Source organism: Danio rerio, chromosome 20 (genome assembly GCF_049306965.1).
Source record: "Danio rerio strain Tuebingen ecotype United States chromosome 20, GRCz12tu, whole genome shotgun sequence".
In the NCBI taxonomy this organism is placed as follows: Eukaryota; Metazoa; Chordata; class Actinopteri; order Cypriniformes; family Danionidae; genus Danio; species Danio rerio.
Window position 1 is genome coordinate 35076724 of NC_133195.1, and position 12963 is coordinate 35089686.

At 34.7% G+C, this 12963-nt stretch overlaps 1 protein-coding gene and 1 long non-coding RNA gene across 3 annotated transcripts in view; one reads left to right on the plus strand and one right to left on the minus strand.

Annotated features, from left to right (window-relative positions):
• armc2 (armadillo repeat containing 2) overlaps nt 1-2000 on the minus strand; it is a 41071-nt gene extending 39071 nt beyond the window's left edge. The window contains exons 1-2 of the mRNA XM_678490.9: nt 1895-2000; nt 804-1106 (exon numbers count right to left, since the gene is read on the minus strand). Of these exons, the coding sequence (XP_683582.4) occupies nt 804-1018 (215 nt within the window). The 5' untranslated portion in view covers nt 1019-1106; nt 1895-2000. The remainder of the gene's footprint in view (nt 1-803; nt 1107-1894) is intronic.
• The window catches only part of LOC141379314 (uncharacterized), a 187233-nt gene continuing 176251 nt past the window's right edge, over nt 1982-12963 (plus strand). For both annotated transcript variants that reach the window (XR_012395862.1, XR_012395863.1), the window contains exons 1-3: nt 1982-2259; nt 2366-2433; nt 11359-11493. This is a non-coding gene — a long non-coding RNA (uncharacterized lncRNA). The remainder of the gene's footprint in view (nt 2260-2365; nt 2434-11358; nt 11494-12963) is intronic.

Here is a 12963-nt window from a genome sequence, read left to right on the forward strand (position 1 = left end):
CTGATGGCTACCTCCAGCAGGATAATGCACCATGTCATAAAGCGTGAATCATCTTAAACAGGTTTCTTGAACATGACGATGAATTCACTGTACTCAAATGACTTCCACAGTCACCAGATCTCAGTCCAATAGAGCACCTTTGGGATGTGGTGGAACTGGAGATTCGAATGATGGATGTGCAACCGACAAATCTGCAGCAACTGCGTTATGCTATCATGTCAATATGAACCAAAATCTCGGAGGAATATTTCCAGTACCTTGTTTAATCTATGCCATGAAGGATTAAGTTTTGAAGGCAAATGGGGTCCAACTCCGTACTTGTAAGGTGTGCCTAATAAAGTGGCCGGTGGGTGTATAAAGACACACACACACACACATATATATATATATATATATATATATATATATATATATATATATATATATATTTAAATCCATATATTTATATTTATATTATATTTTAATTTTGTTATTCTCATTTGGAATCGCAGTAAATTCCTCACTACAGCAATTAAGTCCATTTTGAAATTCTTTTTACATCATTTATTTATTTATTTTTGTATTAAATCAAAAACCATGTCATTTCTGTTGCTGGTTTATTTGGATTGTGGCTTAAACTCTTTAATTATTATTATTATTATTTTTAGTTGTTGTTGTTTTTTTACAGTCCCTACAAGAAAACAACAACAACAACAATACTGCCAGAACCAAGGCCTTTGAAAAAGTGCACAGTAACTGTTGATCTCTATAATAAATATTACATCAAGCATAAAATGCATGCAAATCATGAGACATCCTTTTACCTGAATGCAGATGGTGGTCGTCCATCACGTGCACGAGATGAAGATTCTCCAAAGAGCTGCCGGTTTTTCTCCTGAGGTGTGAAAGGTCTCTGTGTGGCAAGAGATCTGAGAGAGCGTCGAGCCTCTGACACTATCTCTGCACTAGTCTGTCTCCTGTGGCCAGTGCTCATGTAGACACCATCACTTTTGTTCTGCTGAAGCTCCATTATAGACATGCTTTATCCATGAGAGGAATGCGTACAGATTTCAAGGGTCTGAGACCTTACATTATCTGATAGCCAAAATGGGTGGAAAGCTCCATAACTACAAGGGAAAAGGGGTTATTTTTCACCAAAATCAAATGGACAGGACAGTTCACTCAAAAATTTTAAATGTCTTCAGTATTCATTCACACGCAACTGTTTGTAAATGTTTTATTTATTTATTTTTTAGGTTGAACAAAATAAGATATGCTGAAGAATGTTGGAAACCAGCAGAAATAGTAGGATCATCCATAAAAATATATACTACGGAAGTGACTGACTATTGCTGTCCAACATTTTTCAAAATATCTTCTTTTGTGTTCAACAAAACGGTCAAGCTGTTTTGGAACAAGTAGAGGATGAGTAAATAATCACAGAATTTTCATTTTCCACAGATTATTTATTTTAGTTTCCAATACTTTAAAATTATATCTTGTTTTCAATACATTCAAAAGCATGGATTAATTCCATCGCAAACACGTGTTGAACTGTTTCTAAACCGGAGTATTATCACTCAGTGCAAGAGTGCAAGACAAGCATGCGCGTTCTCGCACGGTCGCCATAGAAACACGCAACGCTGTTAGAGTAGATCGGCTGTAGCAAAACAAAACATTTAAAACACATAGGCTGACATAAAAAGAAACTTTAAATGCGTTACTGCAACAAAAAGTCGTACAATAAACCATTCGAATCGAATGCGATCTTAAAAACAAGTTACCCAACAAAACAATAGCAATAACTTACATCTCTTTAGTATAAAGCATTGCCTGCAGTCCACTTAATCAACAAATGTATTGTTATTTAAGGCAGAACGGTATGTGACTATTAGCACATAAAATGTCCTTTTACCTTGATTTAAGCCGATTCTTGGTTTCACTGTTTTAAAAAGGTCATCATTAATCCAGAAACGTCAGCGTGTGTGACAGCAAATAGAGGGGACTCGAGCCAAAAGAGTAATCACGGCCACGCGCATGGTCACGTGACACACTGAGGCTTTTGTTGTGGGAAACCTGTAAACTGCTTGTGCTTCCTTTCCTTTTGTCATATTTTTTATATTTTCTACTTTAAATGGTTAAATCAAACCAATTAGAAGTCATAATGCATAATTGCTTACAAGAATGAATTAATATATCAGCGTTTATATCAGCGTATTATGTCAGCATCCTGTGAAGCAATAACAAACAACATTATTTAGCTATAACGGGAAAACTCAGGTGAGAGTTCAAATACTGAGCTATTAAAACAAAAATAAAATATGTGTATTTTAAATTAAGCTGTAACTAAATGTATCTTACTCCTTCCCTATAAACTACTTCTTAGTGTTTAATGAAAAACCACAAAGTTCAACAAAGATGCCAGGTGAAGAGACTGAAGCGACACATTATCAGGTAAAATGATGTTTATAAAGCCAGAATAACACAAAAATGAAATTAAAAACTGTGTTAGTAGAGGATAGTATAACAAATAAGCTTGCCCTAATGAGACATTTTAAGTGCCATTTCCCATTAGGGTAAAGTTGGTTTATATTCATTTCTGCTTTATAATATAATTTCAGAAAAGTATTCTTGGTATAATTCTAAATAGTGAAATCTTATTAGCAGGCAATGGCTATCAACTTACAACATTGCTCACAGTCAAATAAATAGGGCTAATGTTGTTTTGAAGTCATACTTGCATGTGTGATTTCAGACTAAAAGTATCACGGTAAACATTATAGAGAATGTGTCACAAGTCGTCACTGAAAGAATGTGCAAACATAAAACCAGCTTTAACTCAATTAATTTACCTCAGAACTTTGCTGCATTCCAAATTTGATAAGAATACATCCTTGTCTATTAGGTAAATACATTTTATTAAAACTATGTTTGATTTAAGAATAAAATAGGCAAACAATTGTACAATTACAATAGAGTAAATGTAGCACAGTCATTGCATACATTAATATTTAGTAATTTTATTCCAAATAAACATCTAATTAGTATAAGCCCTTGTCTTCCATGTTTAATGTGTCTATATTTTATTTCAGGATTGTCTAACACCCTAACTGAAACTATCTATTAAAATTATTCATAAGCCAATCCACATAATTGAAAAAAGTACATACATGAGGAAAAAAATCTTTAAATTTATCCTCTCATGATGTTCAATAGGCTATTTTAGCCATTATACAGCAGACAAAACTACTTCGCAAGACTGCCATGGTTTATCTGACCCTCTAAATATCTTTTTTCTCAGTTCCTCATGAAGTAAAATGCACACATGTGCCATCTTTTGGCTCTGTGTTAGGATTTTAAATAGCCCTACAAGCTTCATTCTCATGGATACAAGAAATCTCATTGGTGTAAGGTGATTGGATGAGCTAGCCAATAAGGAGTTAGTACTAGAATGCTCATTGGCCAATGGCTTCATAGATATGGTTGCCCTCTTTCATTGTCACTAGGGGAGTGTGGTGCCAAGGATGGCAATCTTGATAACATTATGTCATGCATGCTGCATTTCTCATCCTGTCAGATTTTAGATTAAACTTGTCACAAGGTTAACACTGAATTTAGAAAGCTGCATAAACAGTGTTAATGTAATTATCTCATGAACCTTTGACTCATTTGCACATACACCGACACTGACTGCTCATCCTCTACGTCACTGAGGTAAATTGGTTTGCTTTGCAAGGACTGTCTTTTTTTCTTGCTGTTGTCGCCTTGGCAACCAGTTCCTTATGGCCTTTCTTGGACCAACATGTACTCCCTCACCTGGTAATAAGACGAATGCAGTGATGGTGTACCAATGTATGATGACGAGCCTAAGCAAAGTGTTTACTCAGACTTTACACAAGGTAAGGACTGTCAAACACTTTGAGCTTGTGTCAACATGTGGTTGAGAACCACTCCAGTTTTTTATGACTAAGCACACACAAAGTGATTTCAGTAGAAATTAGGTTAAAATCACCATGAATTATACTTTTAAATGAAATATTGTAATGTTATCATCAATGATTTCCAGAGATGGCAAAAATAAACACATGCTTTACTCAAATAGAAATACAGATACTCATGTTTAAAATGACTCTAGTAAAAGATGAAGTACTGACTACACTTTTGTACTCAAATAAAAGTAAAGAAGAACGGCCTGAAATATGTACTTAAGTAAAAAGTATACATTACTACTTCCTGTTTTGGTTTCACGCTGGCAACTAGACCTCACTTCATACCGATACATTTATACAAAATAACTTACATTTCTGATTTTGACGTAAAAGTTGTTGCAAATTTTCAGTTGGAAAGTAGCCTAGCAACATCACAACACTGCTCAGAATTTTGTGTATCATCATCCTGACACAAACTCACAGCCTTTAGCATGTAGATTTGCTACTTTTAAATCAAGAACAACCGCCATTAATGAAAATTCGTATACTCTAAAATAAAATGAGGCCTATATCTTTACAAATAATAAACGTCTTCAATTAACACTTAATTTTGTTCAAAGCATTTGTTTTTTTTTTACTATAATAAATACTTTCTTTTTACTATTTTGGGTGTTTGGCTAAAGCTGCTTCTGTATCTTCAAAACTAAAATCCAAATATCCCATGTTTTCTGTGTTTCTTTGTTTTTCCAGAGTATTGTGGATATTTTTTTACCTAGATATAGTCGTTAATGCTGTTAATACATTTATTTTATGCAAATAATAATAATAATAATAGCATACACAGGCACAATTACTGCCTCCAAAACTTTTTTTTACGTGATAAATTCCAGATTTTTCTTTTTCATTATAATTTTATTCATAAATCACCCAGTGTAAATAATTTTGATGTTAAAACATTTTTTAAACTAATTTAAATGAAAATGGTTAAAAAAGCAGTGCTTATGCGCACAATGAAAAAAATATACTCAATCAAAAAGGGGTTCAATTTGCGCAATGACAAAAAAAAAAAAACACCAGATACGTTACACCAGACACATGAAAACACAAGTAACGAGCCTGGTTTAAATATGTAAGGTGTAGAAAGTACAGATATTTGTGTAAAAATGTATAAATAAAAAGTTAGATAAAAATAAATAGTGGAGTAAAGTACTGATACCAGAGTAATCTACTTAAGTACAGTAACAAAGTATTTGTACTTCATTACTTCCCATCTCTGATGATTTCAAAACAAATATATACAATGGGGCTTGAGAGCAAAATGAGCGATTAAAATTCACAGGAGGGAAGAAATGTGGTCACTTAGCAGTGAAAAAAGTAATGTTAACATATGTTTTTACATTAATTTAACCAAAATGTTAGGCATGTTTCAACTTAATCAAGTCATGCGACCTCTTTGAAGTCAGATAAATGTACTGTAAGTTGAATTGACTTGTAAGGTAATTTAATTGGAGAACTTTTGACAGTGTTTCATGTTGACTTTACTGAGATAATCGACGTCTGCCACATTTAAGCCTGTCTGGCTTTTGTAGTTCACATGCTGTTTTGCATATTTAACCATGTATGATCCGTGAAAGCAGGATATAAGAACAAATGTGGCCTGGAACAAATTCACAGACTGAGCTGTGGAGTCTTCAAATAGTTATGCCTCAGTGGTTCAAGTAACCAAATCCCAGAATACATTGCTGTCATTGTCTTTTCCCAGCACCTACTCAATCACTTGTTCTGCCTAGCTTGACATAAATAAAAAATACCTATGGTGTCCCAGACATGTTTTAGTGCCTCAGCATAAATAAAATACATGATCAAGATTGATTGTCAGGATAAAAATGGCACTGTTGATGCAGCCCTATAGCCTTGTGGGCAGCGGTCTGACATATGGCTCAACAGATCCAATGCATTATGTTCTGTGTTGCATTGCATACACACAGACATTTACACAATGCATAACCTTTATAGTCGGGTGATGAGAGACAAAAACCTGAATGCTGTGTTTAGAATTAAGAATGTAAATACTGGTGACACTTGTGTTGCTTTTGGATTTGTTGACCTTTCCATCTGACATACTAATTTGCTGATACGAAAGTTGTGAGAACAAGCAGCTGACTGCTTGGGACATTGCCTTTTTTTTATTATGACAGTGATGACAGGCTGCTGATTGACTCATCTGCTCTCATTGCTGGCCTAAAAAAGCCAGTCACACACTCTGTCTTATTTCTTCTGTGAACTTTCAGTGGGATGCTGCATTTCAGGTAAATATAGTAATAAATTGAGCTTATGTTGCACAATACAGAGCAAGACAAGTATAGTAGGCGAAGAGTAATGGGATGAGTGTGTTCAAGTGCAGATTTTACCCAGACGCAGCCAACACAAGGTGACAATGCAGTCTACTTTTGTCACTGCTGCTTACCTGATACCTAAACATTGTGAGCTGCATCTAAAGTGGCATTTAGATACACAGTTTATTGCAGTTCAGGGATGAGAAATTCAGTTGCATATGCAATATACACTCACCGGCCACTTTACTAGGTACACTGTAAAAAATGAAGAGTAGGGTTTAATTAAAAAAGGTTTTTCACTCTGAAAAGGCTAGTAAATCTTCAAAGCTTTGCCAAGTAAAATATTAACCAAAATTATTAGTACATCGAATTTGAAATGCTAAGTTTACTTGGGGAATTCTAAGTAAATTTAATTGACCTTTTGTTTGTAAAAATTACTTAAGTCGTACATTTAAATATATTTATAAATTTATTTTAATTTATATTTAAAATTAACTTTTAGATTTATTTTTTATCCAATACTCCTAGTTATCTTTTTAGTTATCCTGACTAAACTTTACTTCAAAATGTTAAATAAAATTTGGTGATGCATTGCAACTGTTTCGTAATTAAAAACACTGCCATTTTCATTCAGTACTTTAATTTGAATTAAACTTCTCAATAAGCAAAATTAAAAAGTCCTTTCAGAGAGAATGATGGGGTCATCTATGTTAGCATCTTCCTCTTCTGTAGTACTGCCAGTACAATGATCTTCACAATGATTGGTCAAGCAGTCTTTAAGTAGGTCTCTCGAAATCCTGTCACAAATGTACACAAATAAGAGGGGTACACAAATAAGTGCAAAGTGATTAATATGCTGTACTGTTAGTTGCAATATTATCAATGTGATCTCTTGCTTTATGCTATAATAGACTGTATTGATGTTAAGACCTGTGCTCTGTTGCATAAAGTGATTAAAGTTTTTAAAAGTTATCCAAAACTTAAAAATTTTGAGGATAAATATACTAATACGTATTTAACAATTAACTAATTTAAGACATTAAAAAATGAATTTAGACATTTTTAACGTACCGGTACGTCTTCAATGAGCTCCTGAGATGGTTCTCCCATGATTGGTACATGGTTCTCCCATGTAGGAACGCAGGCAGCGGATCACAGCATCTCATGTCTCCCTCGCATTTACTCTTACTCTGGACACATTGCTCTGGATGTTGTAGGATGTAGATGTATAAATCCGAAAGAATTGTTTTAGGTTTTGCATAAAATTATTTGTGCCTAACACATTTGTTTCAGTTTGTTTGATGCTGGTGTGTGTGTGTGTGTGTATATATATATATATATATATATATATATATATATATATATATATATATATATATATATATATATATATATATATATATATATATATATATATATATATATATATATATATATATATATATATATACATACATACACACACTACTGTATATTGCGATTTATTAAAGTTCATGATAGTTAATACTGCAGTATTTTGTTGCAGTTATTAACAAAGTTGTAAATACAACAATTTATACAGTATACTAGAATTTACTATAGTATGTTTAAAAACATAATATTATTTAATATAAAATACAATTACAACTCTTTACTTCTTTCATATGGGTTAAATTCTAGCACATAATTTTTTAATTGTTCCTGTAGAATCTTATAACATCACCAAAAGCAGCATTGAAGCAGTATCCTTTCAGTCACTCCACCTGTTCAGGGAGATTGTCAGCCTGATCTGGCCTATTAATCAACTGTCGTGGGTTCTGGAACTGAACAATAATGATGTGTAAAATGCTAGACATCCACTGGCACTAGATCATCATCAATTTAAGAGTAAATCTCCCTTTTTTGCCATGTTCTGATGCGTTTTGTTTTCGCCGCTATTAGATTTTGCTGTAGAATGCGCAATGCGGAAGTAAAGAGCCTGACTGATATTCTACCGGAAACACGTCAGCAGAGTTCGTACATAGGGTCCATTGTTCACAAATAAGTAAATGATGGAAAGAAAAACGTATAATGTTGAACATGAAACTAAATCCACCAATAGGTGGCAGCAAGTTATTGTCTTAATAAGTGAGTCATTGACCCATTCATTAAATAGGTTGATTCAAAAGGCTTATTCAACAAATCAGGTGACTGCCTCTACTCCACCAATTTATTAAATATAATTGAGATTAATTACCACAACATCAGTGTGTGTTGTGATTCTTCCTTTAGGCTGCACAGGTTACTGCACATTAACTCATTTTGGCTGTTTGGGGGTGGGGGGTGGGGGTTGGGGGTGCATTTTTGCAATTTTCACCACCAAACTTTCAACCCTGGCTGATTGTATTCAATTTATGTATTTTATCGGGGCAACACTCAGCAACTCTTCCGAAGAAAAACAATTAGTATTGTCAAATTCACACCTGGAACCAAACAAGTTTACATTTATCCACCCAGCTGCAACTAAGTACACATAATGCAATAACAAATAATCCCTAATAACGCTGTTAGATAATTTAAGGCAATCTTGGCACAGCTAGCACTCATTAGAGCCAAACTGTTGCAGTCATAATGGCAGCTGATGTTGAATTACTGGTTCCACATGCATTTACAGCATATGAATGAAATATTGTACCAGTAGTCAGCCAACGAGACACTGACAGTATGGTACAGGACTTACTATTGTTTGTTCTATAAGGATTATTTGGAGATTTTATTGGATGTGAACACAATGGGACTCTTTGTCTTTGTTTCATGTGTTTGAGGTGCTACACTACAGTCTGCCTCCCCCTCTCCCCGACCTAAGATTTATGTAGGTACAGCCCTATTTCTCCCTTCACTGCTGATTAGAAGGATCCCTAAGGACTGTCATAAATGTGCTCTATCTATTTCTCTCTCTCTCTTTCTCTCTCTTCTGCTTCTTTTTCATCCCCCCATCTACAGTACATTACTCTGTGATTTTATTCCCATGCCCATGTCTGTGGGCCAGTATGTTCTATAATGAATAGAATCTACAGCTCTCATCTGGCCTGGTAAACAAAGAGATGAGTGTGCTGGAGGATTGTTGGTGTGTGCGTGTGTGTGAGAAAGGTCATGGTGAATATGTCTATGTTATGTGAGAGATGCACATAATAGTGCTAATAAATCATGACTTTGGCCCATTTTCCTTTTGTAATCATGTCAGAAATCACTAAGGGCGCAGATTGTGTACAGTATATTATCGCTCCATTGTCTCAGAAAGCATTGGGATTCATTTATTCGGTCTCAGTGACTCAGAGATTGTAATAAAAGAAAGGGATGGTTTGAGGGAGAGAATGGTCATTGAGAGATGAAAGAAATAGGAGAAAAGGATCATGTATCAAATACTAGAGAATCTTTGTTGGACATTGTAACATTATCAAGTGCTGACTGTTTCCCTCTGTGCATCTGACATACAGTACATATGTATAGTGTGTGTGTCTTGGTTTTGGAGAAAATAGATATTTTGTCATTGGAACTTGGATGGTAAACATTTTAACTTCAACCAAATGTATTATTATAAACAAATATTGACTCTAAGACCCTGTTTACACTGCCAGTTAAATGTGAACCAATTCCGATTTTTTTTGCTCATACGTGAAACAGATCTGGATCTGTTCGATGATTTTGAAAAAAAAACGCATGCATTTGGATATTCAGAGATGATTCAGGTCTACTTCTTATGTGGAAATAAATCAGATATAAATTGGATATAAATCGGATATGTGACAATGCGACCATCATTTAAACAGACAGATTGAATTTATTGAGGCATTCCGTTTTGTACGTCATTAAACTTGCAACAATGTGGTGCTTCTCCGGCGGTTTAGTGGCGTAGAAGGAAGAGCGTGTGTGGAGACGCTGTCCCGGTAAACAACAACAGAGGAAACATGGAGGAAGAAAGTGGTCAGTCGCCCCAATTTGCTCCCACCAGACCAGAGATCTCTTTCGTACACATTAATTCACATCATATACAAAACAGGCACAAGCTGCGATGACGGCCCTTTCCCTCCTCCTCCGCCTCAAAATCATTTTTAAAGAAGGGGGCGAACTTCGCTTATTTCACAGATCTCAAAGCAAGACAATTTCTTCCATCGTGGCTAGTGTGGCACATATGCTATAACCCGCCTTTATGCATGTGTGACATTGTAAATTGTATAGCAAGTATAAACACGTGTATCGGATATATTTATTTTTATATATATATATATATATATATATATATATATATATATATATATATATATATATATATATATATATATATATATATATATATATATATATTCTAAGGCCTTTTACATTTGGTATTGTATTATTTTTATTTATTTTTCCACCTGAACTGTGATCCACTTTCAACCTCTTCAATAGCTCTAGTTGAAAACACATCTGACCAGACTGCTTTTGTAGCGCAGATGGTCATGTGGTCTGATGTGTTTGAAGTTTTGAACAGCATCTAAAGACTGCCTACTTGTTTAATTCTTCAACATTACAAGATGCTGTTGATAATGCTACCCAAACAAGATTCAAACTTTGCTGTTTAAATCACAAGCTGGTTTGAAATAGAAAAATAAATATAATACAAAAACAAATTTTCCCTGGCCACATATGCCCTCATATGTAAATTGTACAAAATAATTGAACAAAGTTGCTCAAGAAAAAGACCCTAAACACAGCTGTCCATTTCTAAGGAAAAGTAGTTTAAAGTGGACAAAAGAGATGGCTTAATGGTGCAAACAGTATTGTTTTTCGCCTGTCCACCTGTGAGCCGCTCAACAAAAATGCATTTTAATACAAGGGCCTAAGAAATGGCCACAGTGCAATAATAATACTAATAGTTTAAAAAAAGATAAGCTGTCATTAATTTCCAATTACTGCTTCAAAACATACTACATTAGACAGATACTAAATAAATACTAAATAATGGCTGCAGATAACATGACTTAAGAATCACAGGGTCTTGAGCAGTGCAATTAGAGCAGGTCTCTGTTGTCTGAAAAGAGCAAGCTAATGCCGCGCTGATTGAGTAGATTGATGTGTCCTTCACTTAAGGATTTTTCTGTTTGCATTGATTTCAGGTTCTCGCAGATCACAGGACTGCACATTTCCCTGTCCATTCATCTACTGCCTAATGGCCATGTCTCTGTCACCTCTACCACCGTCTCCACTTGCTTTATCTCTCCTGTACAGACCCATAAAGACTACACTAAAAGGTATTTAAACTATGAACTCTGGGAACATCGTTATCTTTCTGATGTTCTACATCTGCAGCAAATGTGGGATCTTTACAGTATGTGCCTGTGTGCATGTCCACGCCATATACTATAGTGCAAGGCACAGTAATAAATTGAACAATGTTAATTAATAAATAAAATGAATAATAATGACAGGAAGATAAATATTATTAATCCTTAAAATGTGTTAAGGCTGATTTGACTTAATTGTTATATGAGTAAAATACATTTTAATGTACTAATGCACTAATTTTGCGGTAGTTTATTTATTTTTTTACAACATTCGCATCTCTTACAATTAATCCAATCTACTGCCAATGCAGAATTTGGATTAATTTATTAAATTAGGACTATGAGGAAATGATTTAAGGAAATTAGTGTGTCATTAGAGAAATGTATTAAATTGTGTTTAATAAAAAAAAGGAGAAAGCACGTTATTTTTAACATTTTTATACATATTTAAATGTTTTCAAAAATATGATAAGTGATATGATCATGAGGGACATGAAACCCCCTCTTTTGGTTTAAGTCTACCTCAGATTTTTTTCAAAAAAGGCTTGATAATAAGCAGAGGGAGGAGTAGACGTGGCCGGCAAAGCAAGGGTAAAAAAGGGAAGCAAACAACTGTCATTTGGCTCACAAATTAAGACAAACCGTGAGGAGCCCCCTGGTGTTACAGTTGACAAAGTTAAAATGCATAGAAATAAACAATAATTTAATGCCTTGCTACATTTGTAATTTCGTATTCACATAACCAGAATTTGCTAATATTTACGATAAGTGAGAAGAACTATTCTCCTTCTAAATCCCCGGGTCTGAATGCAAACAAAGTGGATAGCAGTGCAGCAGGTCTCTTTCCAGATCTATTCCAACCATCAACCCTGCAGGTAATCTGGAGGATTTTAAACATACGGTGAACACAGCAGCACAGATAGGCGATGTGTCTGAATGGTAACTGATTTAACTGATAAAAGTCTGCCAATCTCCAATTCTTGTACAATTCTCCCGTCAAAAATGCTTGCTGCAAACCAACAGCTTTGCTATATCGGCCCTGACAGAATCGCGAGGAAAAACATACAACAAACCCCGTTGATCATGGAAACAAACACATACGACCTGTGCCGTGTGCAGATGTGGTCTCACCCAGTCATTGGGTCTTACAGCTTGGCAGGTCTGCCTTGCCTTCAGAAAGCTCATGCTCTCATGAATAATTGAGAAGCAAGTTCTTCTCATAGGATAAGAAAACTCTGCTCTGAATAATAATGAGAATCTGACGCAATGCTCCACTAGCAGATTTGCGATACGTCACAGATTTTTATCCCGCCTCAAAAATTATTGTAAACTTAGAAGATGAAATTAGCTGACAAAAGCTCAAAATTATCCAGTTTTTCCCACAATTAAAGCAGACAGATGCTAACGTAGTCTTAACTGATGCTAAACGCACAGAAA